At 37.3% G+C, this 12,915-nt stretch overlaps 1 protein-coding gene across 2 annotated transcripts in view; it reads left to right on the top strand.

Annotated features, from left to right (window-relative positions):
• Nucleotides 1–7,896, top strand: part of VPS50 (VPS50 subunit of EARP/GARPII complex) — a 128,925-nt gene extending 121,029 nt beyond the window's left edge. For both annotated transcript variants that reach the window (XM_054564243.1, XM_054564240.1), the window contains 3 exons: nucleotides 1,738–1,859; nucleotides 4,287–4,476; nucleotides 7,183–7,896. In XM_054564243.1, the coding sequence (XP_054420218.1) occupies nucleotides 1,738–1,859; nucleotides 4,287–4,476; nucleotides 7,183–7,302 (432 nt within the window). In that variant the 3' untranslated portion in view covers nucleotides 7,303–7,896. The remainder of the gene's footprint in view (nucleotides 1–1,737; nucleotides 1,860–4,286; nucleotides 4,477–7,182) is intronic.
• Nucleotides 7,897–12,915: the final 5,019 nt, after the last annotated feature.

The raw sequence follows: 12,915 nt of genomic DNA, 5'->3' as shown, positions 1-12,915 counted from the left end.
GACAACAAGAGTGCTCTGTAACTGCCATCCGGGAAGACCTTTGATTTCTGGGGGACCCAGGGGATTTCAAGTGGGAATTTTAATTCAGAATGTAAAAGATAAGTGTAATTCACAAATAATTACACTCTTTTTTGAACAGTTCTGTTTTTAAGAAGTTGATTCTGTTTTGTATGACGTGCTACCTTGGTACTCATAGGGACACAAGAGAAAAAGAGACTTCTGCGCTCAGTGACTGTTCATGCCAGAAGGAAGCTGCCTGCTTCAGTCTTAATTCCAAGAAACATTAATACTATATTCTAAGAAGGAACATTATAAGAAAGAACCAATGCTATTCAGATTATTAACCTGAACCCAGTCTTTAGCAGCTTAAAACTTTTCATCAACTTTCATAATACATTTTGTTCTATTACTTTTCCAAGTCCAAACCAGTAGGTAAAAAGCATTATGCATTGTTGCCTCAAAAGAATGCTAAGTAAAATGAAATGGTTTTATTATTCACTTAACAACAAACATTCTTGCATGAATTTAGCAATGAATAGAATGACATTTTATATAGTAAGTATATAATTTTATTTTTAAAATATTAATGAAAAATCATGACACCCAAAGCAGAGTTTACTGTAGTGAAACATAAATACAGTAGCAAGTACTCTGCTATATTAGTTTCATGAAATGAAGACATTGAAGAGAAATTATTTATTTAACTTTTATTTTCAAAAGTAAGTTTAGTGGATTGAAATGCACTTTTTTTGATAAAGCAATTAACTGTCAATTATCAAAAAAATAATCAAAAAATTGTAATTCAGAAAGTGGCAAAGGATAACACAAAAATAATTATGTGGTAGCTTGAGTGGTGATGATCAAATTAGATTTTTTCTTCCTGTGTTATTAGAAAATTTGAACACATGTCAGGGTTGAACTGTATACCTTCTCTATTGAGGAAACTGAAGGGAAAAAATGTCATTTTAAGCCTTCTTAAATTTTGAAATATATTGGCAAGGAAGGATCAACAGCATTTACTTTTGTAAATGATCCTATTTAGGTGTTAATAGTCCAAAGAAACCAGAAATACAAGTACATTTATTGAAGGGTGAACTACCTGCCTCTTCTATGTAATTCAAATTGTTTAAATTAGTTACATATATTATTTTTAGTATAGTGTTATCTTAAAAGTTACTAGTAAGTAATAAAAATGTTCAGTTTTCTGTAGCTAATAGAAAATATTTTTATTTTGTCCATCTTACTAAAAATCTGTAGCTATTATATGACTTTCAAATCATTTACTATATAATAATTAATTTACTTTGAAAAAATATGCAGGAAAGAGAATAACTTATCAGATTGCTCTAAGGGAATATAGAGAGCAAAATTGTTTTTTAAACTGGGTCTCTTAAAGATATTTTAAAAACAGATTACTGAGTCTTTAATCTATAGTGACAGTCATAGAAAAATACGAGATATAAAAACATTTGAACATTGTTAGCATTGTTTAATCAGTTGATGACACTTCCTTTAAGATGAAATGTAATGTACATAACTGTGTTACAACATAATTTAAACAGTATGAAGGTTTTTTCCAAATATATCAAATTGAATAAATTTGGCATTTTCTTTTTGTTTTATTTGGTTTGATTCTAAGTCTTTCTGAATCTTTTTTTTGGCGGGGCGTCACTAAGTTGGAAAGCAACGTGGCATTATAATTATATTCACGTACAGCTGTGACTTTTGTCTTCTTAGGAATTTGAGCAGTTTAACAGGAGGTTAAATGAGGTTTCAAAGAGAGTTCGGATACCCTTGCCTGTGTCTAATATACTTTGGGAACATTGTATACGACTGGCTAATAGAACTATTGTGGAAGGGTAAGTTTTTTGTGAAAGCATTATCTGATTCCTCAATGATAAATCATAATATATGAAAAACATTACATGTTCTCACTAACGGAAGGCGAGAGATAGGTAGAGATAGCGATAAATAGCAGATAATTCTGTAATATTTTAGGCTTGACTTTGGAATACAATTAGGGAAGAAACCCTAAGCCTGACTGTGCTGCCTCTGTGCTTTCTTTTCTAGCTGGTGACCTAGACCCAACTCACAGAAGAGGGAGGAGTGCAGCAGCTAATGGCTCTCTGAAAGTCAAGCTAGTAGTGATCATTATTATCTAATAATATAATTATGATAATAATAATGATTCATAACATTTATTGAGCACTGTGTCATTTACTGAACCAAGGACCTCACAAGATTATATTATGTCAGTGAGCATTCCAAGCCTCAGAATTGAGGCTTAGCCAGGTTAAATAACTTGTCCAAGTTCACAATTTTTAAAAAAACTATTAATTAATTTATTTAGAGTACTCCCATTGTATTTTCTTCATTGGCAGTCAATATTGTATTCATTTCAGGTACACAGCATTGCGGTTAGACTTTTATATAATATACAGAGTGATCCCCTGACAGGTTCACAGTTTTTTAAATGCAGAGAAGGCTTTAAAACTCCTCCTGATTTTGAACTCCTGATTTTCTGAAGGCAAAGTCAGTCCTCAAAGCCCCTATATCACTGTTAATAATGTCATTATTTTGTCATTGTGAACTGTATAAATTTTTCATATGTTGATTTTGAAGATCTATCAGTAGTGATTTTCTGCTTGCTCAGACACTGTGCTTCCTCTGCCCATAACGTCTACAACGCAAATGAGAAGCAGTCATACATTTAAAGTATCCCTTAAAGCAAACGGCCAGTTCGGAGCCCATTCAGAGTGATCTAGAATTGCTGATAAGCTGAATTTACATACATTATTTATCTGATTTCTCTTCAGTTCTTATTAGTTATAAAAAGAATGTATTAGGAAGTGAGAAGGTGACAGGGACAAACTGACACCAGCCTGGGCGTTCTGTTTTGACACCAGCAGTGCCATGAATCATAAAGTGACTCTGTGTCAGCAATCCTGATTGAAAAGTATTTTTAAAAATTTATTATTATTTTTTAAATCTTCACCTGAGGATACGTTTTTATTGCTCTTTTTAAGAGAGAGGACGAGAGATGGACACATTGAAACGTTGATCCCATACACTCCCCGACTGTGGATTGAACCCGCAGCCTGGGTATGTGCCCTGACCAGGGATCAAACCCACAGCACTTTGCTGTATGGGACAGTGCTCCAACCAACTGAGCCAGGGTGAAAAGTATTTTTAATAAATTTGTTTAACAATGTAGAAAACTAAATAATATTTTTATTCAGGGTGAAAAATATTTTTAATAAATTTGTTTAATGAAGTAGAGAACTGACTAATAATGTTACATTTCTGTATAAACATTTTAATTTTTTTCACTCGTATTTTATTTAAAAAAAAAACACTTGGTCACTTTAAATAGTGTAAGTTTTAGACTTCTTGCAAATTTCCTTGGGGGAAGTACCTCATTCCCTAGGGTTAGAGTCTTCACATTTTGTATGATTGAAAGAATGAGACACTGCTGATGAGTAATAAAATATATGTGAGAATAATACATTCATTCTTATTACTATTCAACCTTCGAACACACAGTTTTTCAGTAATGTGGGTATCTTAAGTCTGTTAAGTGTTTCATTATCAGATACATGTGTATACTTTCTATGCTTATATGCTCATACATTTTTCAGGTTTGATGAATGCTCATGGGAGAATTATTTCATTTGTTTCCTCTGTATCTAGTAGTTACATGTTAAACAGTTTTATGAAACTAAGATTACTTCGGAGTATTTATAGCTTAGTTTTAGAAATAATTCTTGGCAGCCAGATGAAGTGGAATGCCAGTTTAACTTTCTTTAGGTAATTATGTTATTATTATCTTTTTTAATCCTCGCCCGAGGATATGTTTATTGATTTGGGGGGCGGGGGCATCGATGTGAGAGAGAAACATCAGATCGGTCGCCTCCCGTTTGCGCCCCGACCTGTGGATCCAACCCACAGCCTACGTATGTGCCCTGACTGGGAATTGACCCGCAGCCTTTTGGTACATAGGACAGTGCTCCAGCCAAACAAGTCACTCAGCCAGGGGGTGGGTGATCGTGTTACTTGAGCATGGAGAACAGCAAAGAACCCTAGAAGCTGTATAGCCTTTTAGCTTTGGACACGAGGCAGCTGCGGCCCAGAAGGGTAAAGTGACTGCTGAGTGACATGGCTCATGTCCATTTCCCCCTATAAATGGTGAATTTGTCCAGTTTTGGATTAGAGAAAAGTTTAGGTACCTAAAGATTTCTTTTATCTAACCATTCCATCACTTATGTTTTTTTATTATTGTGTCTTAGATATGCCAACGTCAAGAAGTGTAGTAATGAGGGTCGTGCCTTGATGCAATTGGATTTTCAACAGTTTTTAATGAAACTTGAAAAGCTGACAGATATTAGACCCATTCCCGATAAAGAATTTGTGGAAACCTATATTAAAGCCTACTACCTAACAGAGAACGACATGGAACGCTGGATCAAAGAGCACAGGGTGAGAGCTGGGAAGCTGCTAATTACCTTTGTATTCCTTTTCCTTTGTTCTGTTTCTGTCTGGTATATTATATAATTCAAAGTCATGAGAATGAAATATAAAGAAATATTTGCTTTTTTAGCATGAACTACTTAGGCCATGTCTTTATCGTATTCACACCATGTCTATGCGATACCCTTTGCCTAATGAAATCTTACGAGACCTTTGTGAACTGTAACAGTAGTTATCTAGAAAGATAGCCAGAGTCTGAATGTTAGCTATATTTATCCTGCAGCTGTTAACAGGAAAAAGCTGAAGCTGGTTAACACCAGGACAAATTGAATACAGCAACATTGAGGTGATTCACAAACTCTAACTTAAATCTTCTTATAGCCCTCAACAATGAATGAATTAGTGACATCCTGAACTCACTGACTTGTAGTAGTGATGATGGAGTATATTAATATTAAATGGCTCCATGTAACTTCATCCTCCATTAGATTTTGCCGTAAGTGTAGATGAGATTATTTTTTCGTGTGGATATATACAGGGTCCAACACAAATAATGCTCCTTTTTTATTACAGAATCTTTTATTACAAAATCATAAGCATGTAAGTCTGCAGCATAACAATATCACACCCAAGCACGCCATATGACATTTTAGGTGAAATGTTCAAATCAAAACTATAAATTATTACACCCATGTTATTACCCTGCCAGCCACACTCAGGCAGGCCTTACTTCTGCTGGACCCTTTAGATAAGTAGGGAAAAATATAATTTATTAAGTGATACTTAGAGTGCTGAAGTTTTGATACAGTACAAATCAACATATACCCTTAGAGCATTAATACAGGGAGCTTTTCCGTATGATTGTTACAGCATTTGTCTGGATAGACAATATGTGAACACCAATTTAATGAAAGTGTGGGAAGTGTTAAAATTACACCAAATCTTATTTCTTCAATAACTAGAGTTCACATTTATTTATGCTATAAACATCATCAGTAAAGGCCAGGTAAATTTTTGTTTCATTTGACTGGGTAAGGACAAAAGGAATTACTTATATTTATTTTATTAGGCTCATTCTTTCTGGTGTCAACATTTTACAAAAATAAAATGACTGTTAGCCTGGACCCTTAGCCTGAGTTTTTTGTTCACGTGCCCACTTGTAGGTCGGTTTCAGATCTCTCAGAGCAAAGCAGAAATGTGCATGCTATTTTCAGTGGTTTCAGAATTGAGAAAAATGTTACCACTTCTAGTCCCACTGACCTCTCATATTTGAGAACCAGGATGCTAGCCCAGGTGCAGATGGACTGCTGGATGTTGTTAGGGTCAGTGTAGCAAAATAAGCTGTAAATACTGTGGGGCTGATCCTGAGGAAAGAGTTTGGGGAAAGGTTACAAGGAGCTGAGGAGCATAAGCACAGCTCTTAGATACCCATTATTTGATGGAAGAATGATGCCCATTTTGTGTTTTCTTCTTGTAGTATAGTGGGTTAAAATTTTTAGTTTGGTATTTTGGAAGAGCTTTAATTAATTGCTATTTGTAATTCAGTGAAAATTTCCCAGCAACAGGGACTGTCCTGTCTCGAAGGGAACTCCAGTCCCACAACGCGTACTCTGGTGCTTCATGACAGTTGTACTCGCTAAGTGTTGACTGGTTACTTAAGAGTATTTACCAGGTGTTTACTGGTGCTTTCGGAGGTCAGGTACATAACCTAAGTAGTCTGCTGAGTTTTTTATGTTTTTGAAAGATTTTATTTATTCATTTCTTTAGAGATAGGGGAAGGAAGGCAGAAAGAGGGAGAGAAACATCAATATATGGTTGCCTCTTGCGTTCCCCTTACTGGAGGCCTGGCCCACAATCCAGGCATGTGCCCAGACTGGGAATCAAACTGGTGACCCTTTGGTTCGCAGGCTGGCACCCAGTCCACTGAGTCACATCAGCCAGGGCAGTTTGCTGAGTTTTTTAAATGGACTCTTTCTTATATTTTGAAATTGCACTGTCTTTAGCGGTCACCTCCAGTGAAGACATGTTCTTATTAGGTGGTCGCCACAACCCTCGCCCTGAATTTGGAACTCTTGATATTCCAGAACCACGTCAGTGTGTAACACATTCTGTTGAGTCCCTGTTCCTTCTCATCCTAACAACTAGTTTTCTGAAGTTCAGAAGCCAAATAGATTTGTACAGTGGAAAACACTTATAGTCTTAATTTTACTTACTAGCTACCAATAAAAATGAGAGTTTAAAAACCAGTAACTTCCTGACCTTTTTTACCTTATTCATTTATTATATCTGAGAAGAGTTGTTGTTCCATGATTGGAGATTTTTGTCTTCAATCTTAAGTATAGAAAATACTTAATAGCATTTTAAAAATTGGAAATGTCAGTGTATATTGATAATAACAAAGACCATCACAGAAATAAGCAAAAGGTGTATGATCTTCAACATAACAAAAGGCATAGGCTTGTCAAATTATCTACCATATTAAAAAGATTCTAGTCCTTCCTATTGCAAATGTATGCTCTGGTATCCTTATTCCCTGTTATTACAGCTCAGTAAGCAGTTTGTCTTGCATGTTGCAGCTCTAATTTCCACGGCTTTCCCCTGGTTTGTAGTGCTCGGTAACTTTCTGCTGAGGCCTGACTGCCTGCCGGCCCTTTCATTGTGTTGATCCAATACATCTTGCGGTGTACTAAATCTGGATCTTCTCTTTTTGAGCAGGAATATTCAACGAAGCAGCTGACCAATCTGGTAAATGTTTGCCTGGGATCCCATATTAATAAAAAAGCAAGACAGAGACTTCTAGCAGCCATAGATGACATAGACAGACCCAAAAGATAATAAACACAGTTCTTTTTCCTCAACGCCACTGATCTTCTCTCAACACACTATGATGTGAAAGCCAGTTCTTCGTGTCCTTCTGACAACTGTCTGCTAAGAATACTTTGTGCATGTTCTTCCCAACTGGAAAGTGGAAAACCCTGAAGTTTGTGTGGTGTTCTGAAATGACTTTTATATGCTCTGATCTCTCCTCTTCAACTTTGAGTCTCATTTGTTGTATTCCTTTCCTGAAAAGATGATATTGCCTTGTTATAACTATTGTTATATGATTACTATTATACATTTTACTGAAGAATCTACTGGAAGTATACAATTATAGGGAACTGTGACAATATAGTCATAGGCAGTTTTTGGAGAATGAATTTATGTTGACCTTTTTCTACCCTCTGACTTGGTTCTTAATAAGCATAATATTATAGGGTTATTGTACAGTATCTTCTAATTATGAGCACTGCATGAGAATTGAGAAGTACGTGTAAGCAAATAGTTGAAAAATCAGTATATTTTCTGTGTTTTCAAATGTGAAAGTTTGTCAGGTTTAATTTGGATATAATCCAGTGAACATAAATGATAAAATTTAATAAATGCTATACACCAACATGACCAGCTTATGTGAGACTGTATTTTGATACTTTTCCACAGCAGGCAGATTTCATGAAAGTACAATGGAATTTTCTTTACATGTTCTAATTTTAGTCATCTTATATCCTAAAACCAATAGTAAAATGTAATTTCATAATGTATACCTTTTCAGTGCCTGGATAGCATGCAGAATGGTGATTGTGGGAATTTTTTTTTTTTTTTTTTAAGCATAGGACATTTTGATACAAGCTTTGTTCTCTTTTTGTTCAGCTTTTGCCTTTGGACAGCAAAACCTGCCTTAGGTGACTCATGGGAAGAACTGTCTGTTAGGCGCAAGAATAGGGTCATGTGTTTGCCTTTCTTAAATATCTGCTTTGTATGGCAGATGTAATAATGTGAGGTTAGCCAATGATAATCTTTGGAACTCAGAACTGTATGCTGTTCCTCCAAACTTTGTGTTGAGTCAGGAATATTCTACCATCATACAGGAGAAAGTATGTTTACAATTGTAAGTATGTGAAACAGTTTATTCCTGTATTTTTATTTATTGTATATTATTTTCTGTACAAACAACTGTAAACCTACTTTTGCCCCACCCTGTATATGACATGAAAATCAATTTCCCATGCATCCTGCCAACGGTTTGATAAGGAATTTTTTGCATGTTCTTTCTGACTGGAGAGTAGACGATGTCTAAGCTTGTGTGGTGTTGGTCCAGGATTACTGGACATGAGCTCACTGAATCCTAAAGCATCTCTTGAGAAAGGTGCCTTGTGTCCTGTGAGTCTTCTGGGAGCTGAGATGCTGAAGTGGTAGGCAAAGGGTGATCTATCATGGAGATGATCAGGAGGTGGTTGCCACTCACTGTCCCTCAACCCCTGCCCGTATCTGTCCCTGCCCGTATCTGTAATCAGCACAGTACAGGATGTATGTGTGTGGAACTAGACTGGGAACTTGGAAGGTAGCCGTTATCTGTATCCAGCCACTTGAAGAAAACACGCACGAGAGAAGCTTAGTCCTGGTGTTTAAACACCATATTCAGCTAACTCATAGGGAGCTAATCAATCTCATTTATTTCTCAGTAGATTAGGAACTGCTTATTTATTCTTTTTTACATGGATTATATAGTTGCTGCCTTTACATTTTTACTTTAGTTCACTCTTATCCCACCAGGCAGGTAGGATGCTTTCCAGGGTGCATCCAGGGTGATAGAAATTAGTAATCAGACCTTACCGCCCCCCCCCCCCTGCAAAGGGAGGGGAAAGGAGGGAGAGAAATATCAGTGCATGAGAGGTATATGGATCTATTGCTCTCACATGCCCCCAACTGGGGACCCGGCCTGCAACACAGGCATGTGCCCTGACTGGGAATCAAACCAGCGACCTTTTGGTTCACAGACTGGTGCTCAATCCACTGAGCCACACCAGGCAGGGTGTTATTCAGACTTTGCTTTCTTTTTCTTCAAAATAAAAATAACAGATCTTTTTTATGCTTTTTGAAAAAGTATTTTGTGCATTAAATGGTAGCTCAGTAAGTGCAAGAAAAAAATCAAAACAGTAACATTTGAATCATGAAATTACCTAATAGCAGATTATGAAGTTATATTGAATTATGTATGACCATATAACATTTTTGTGAAACTGATTTTAAGATAAATAGAATTGAAAAGCTTGAAAATGTGCATGGAATTATACATATTCCAAAACTTTACTGTTGTAAAAGAAATTTCTTTTTGTGTCTAAGTTTTCTTTAACTTTGACATTTTATTTGAAAGTGTCTTACAGAATTTAAAATGTTAAGTTGATATGAGAGCATGGTAAATTATTCCCTGAGAGAAAATTATAGTTACAAATACATTGTCTTGCATTAAAAAAATGCTAAGGAGATACAGAGCAATTCAAGTGAGCTGGTTTGCTTCAGTTTATTAATATAAAACCCGTGGAGACCTTGTAAGTTCAGTTGGACTAATAAGCGCATGTGCTGAATTTACAAGATGAAATAGAATCTCTCTTGAAGCAAGGACCACATGGTACTTACCATATCTTTAGGCAGAGTTCCTTTGAAAGTTTTTATTTAGCTAAGTATTGAAGTGAAACTTTAAGTTAGATTAAATAGCTTTTTCATTACCCACTCACTAGAATGTAGCCATAAAAAATGCTTGTAATCTAGTTTACTTTGAAAGCATAGTTATCTTTGTAATGAAAAATTGGACCTAGGGATAAAATATAAGGTGTGCTCAGCAAAATGAAGTCCTGGGGAAAAAATATTTGTATTAGATATTTATTCTTTGGAATAATTTTAATGCAGACTTAGTTGTTAACACAATGTTATTTTTAACTCTTCTTGACAGTAATAATGACAAGGGAATTATTAAGACTCTGGCGTAAACTTTGTAAATGTTAAGACCTGTACAGCTTGTTATATATCTTCTTCTTATTATGAAAAATATATGCTCAGCTCTTTCCACCCACAAATTTTTAAAGACATGAAAAAGTTTATGCTGCCCAACTCTCCCAAGGACAAAAACTATGTCAGATTTCATACATGAGAATTCTTCACTCGTTCAAAATGAATAGAAGAAAGTAGGTCATTAGCTCTAGTAATGCTTTTCTTCATCAGCACATCCTTTTGTGAGTATTGCTAAGTATACTTGAATCATTTTTTAAAAAGCTGAAAACAAAACCACAACTAAATAGTCTCCTTCACTCAGTAGGGATATTTGGGTAGGAACTTGGGGAAGGAGGATAGCTAGTCTCCTTCTGGGATATTGGTACTTAAAGATGTGATTTAACGAGAACTTGTTTGCTTTGTTTTCTGTTTTTATGAAGAACCATTTTTGTAAGTTACTTTAATGATCACTTCTTGATATCAAGACTGAGAAGATTGTGCCCTGCTGAGGATATTCAAATTTGCTCTTTAAGGAGTTTTTTCACTCAGAGCTGAGCTGTTTAATCCACAACAGGGATTTTCTTGATCAACAACCTATGTTTTTTTCTTTTTTTAAAATGTATTGGGGTGGCATTGGTTAATGAGATCATATGGGTTTCAAGTGTCCATGTGTATGATACGTGGTCTGTATGTTGCACTGCGCGCCCACCACCCACAGTCGCATCGTCTTCTGTCACCACGTATTTGGCCCCCCTCACCCTTCACTACCCCCTGCCCCAGGCTGCTGTTTGTGTCTATGAGTTTCAGTTTTACAACCCACGTAAGAGTGAAGCACATGGTTCTTAGCTTTTTCTGACTGATTTCACTTATAATATTCTCAGAGTCCATCCATGTTGTCACAAATGGTTGTATTTCATCCTCTTATGGCTGAGTAGTAGTCTGTAGTAACACCTGTACCACATCTTTTTTATCCAGTCCTCTCTCAAAGGACACTTCGTTTGTCTCCATGTCTTGGCCCCTGTGAACAGGGCTGTGATGAACATAGAGGTGCATGTATTTCTGCAAATAAATATTTTCAAGTTTTGGGGGTAGATAACCCAGAGGAAGTGTTGCTGGGTCATACAGTGACTCTATTAAATTTTTTGAAGAACCGCCATACTCTCCCATTGTGACTATTCCAGTGTACATTCCCACCAGCAGTGAACGAGGGGTCCTTTTTCTCCACAACCTCTTCAACACTTGTCATTACCTGTGTTGTTGATAACAGCTGTTCTAAGAGGTATGAGGTGGTATCTCATAGTTTGGATTCTCATTTTCCTAAATAGCTAGTGAAGTTGAGCATCTTTTCATAAACAACCTATATTTTTATCTCTTTCTTCCCAATCCCTTGTCTTTTGATTCTGCCTATCAATAACCAAAAGAATTTATGTTTTAAAGAAAAAGCGTTTCCATACTGAGGGCATTTTTGTCCAGCTCCCGTGAACAGCATGCTAATCTTTGCCTTAACCTGAGGGGACATTTAGTCAGGGTTTCCATTTCAGCAGCGGTCACTCTGGACCTGCACTAAAGTGTGAACTGTGACAGCCCCAGGTAACCAGTGGAAGACAATTTTCTGCTGACTACCTGCTGTCATGCTCTCTCTTATGCCTAAATCCTAGTCACAATTCTACCTTTAGGAACCCAATCAAGATGCTGTCCCTTCCATGAAACTTACCCTTTTCAAGAGTAGGTGCTGCAGAGAAAAAGTGATAGGGAATGGTGGTTGGTTGCGGGGAGAATACAACAGGAGAGACTGCAAAAGGTCTCACTTGAAAGGAAGTGAGGAGGTTAGTTATGCAGATACCCGGGGCAGAGTGCTGCAGGCTGAGGGACAAGTTAGTGCAAAGGGGCTAGTGTGTGGACTGCTGTTCTGACGACAGTGAGGGGCCCAGTGTGGCTGGCGCGGTCGGTGGGAGAGCAGAAAGGACGTGGCAGGAGGGTCCCCAGGAGTGAAGGCCTGTGGACCATAGAAAGGACTTTGGATTTTACTTCTCGACAGGAAGGATTTGGAGGGTTGTGAATGGAACTGATTCCTGACTTCGAGTTTTAGTAAAATCACCCTACCCATGTATTTGAGAAAAGGCCATAGGGGGACAGGGACCGAAGCAAGGAGGCAAAGTAAGAAGCTAATTCAGTAAGCCAAGAGAGGCATGGTGGGGGCTCGGAGGACAGTAGTATTGGCGGATATGGTGAGAAGTGGTCAGATTCTGCACGTATTTCAAAGGTAGAGGTGATAGGATTTGTTTATTGGTTGTGATGTTTAAGAAGAGAGGAATTAAATATGACTCTAAGGTCCTTGAGGACATAGAAGTCTTTGGGAGAACTGGGTTTGTAAAGATCAAGAGAACAGTTTTGGAGAGGTGGGTGTGAGACACCTGGAGGTGTCCACTGCAGGTGTAGGAGAGGCAGCGGCACACCTGGGTCTGGGGAAGAGGTCAGGGCTGTCGGCGAAAGAGTGGGAGTCATTACTATGCATTGTAACGCCAGAGCTGGCCTTGAGGGGTGGAGGGGGCGCAGAAGAATCCTGTTTGGCCTGTGAATAGGAAGTATTGGTCACGCAGGCTTGGTTCCTTCACAGTTGCCATCTGCCTTGCAGTCGGGCTT

This window comes from Pteronotus mesoamericanus, unplaced genomic scaffold (assembly GCF_021234165.1).
Source record: "Pteronotus mesoamericanus isolate MK-2021 breed Mesoamerican mustached bat unplaced genomic scaffold, CSHL_Meso_final scaffold_85, whole genome shotgun sequence".
Classification (NCBI taxonomy): Eukaryota; Metazoa; Chordata; class Mammalia; order Chiroptera; family Mormoopidae; genus Pteronotus; species Pteronotus mesoamericanus.
This window is presented reverse-complemented; position numbering and strand designations above follow the sequence as displayed.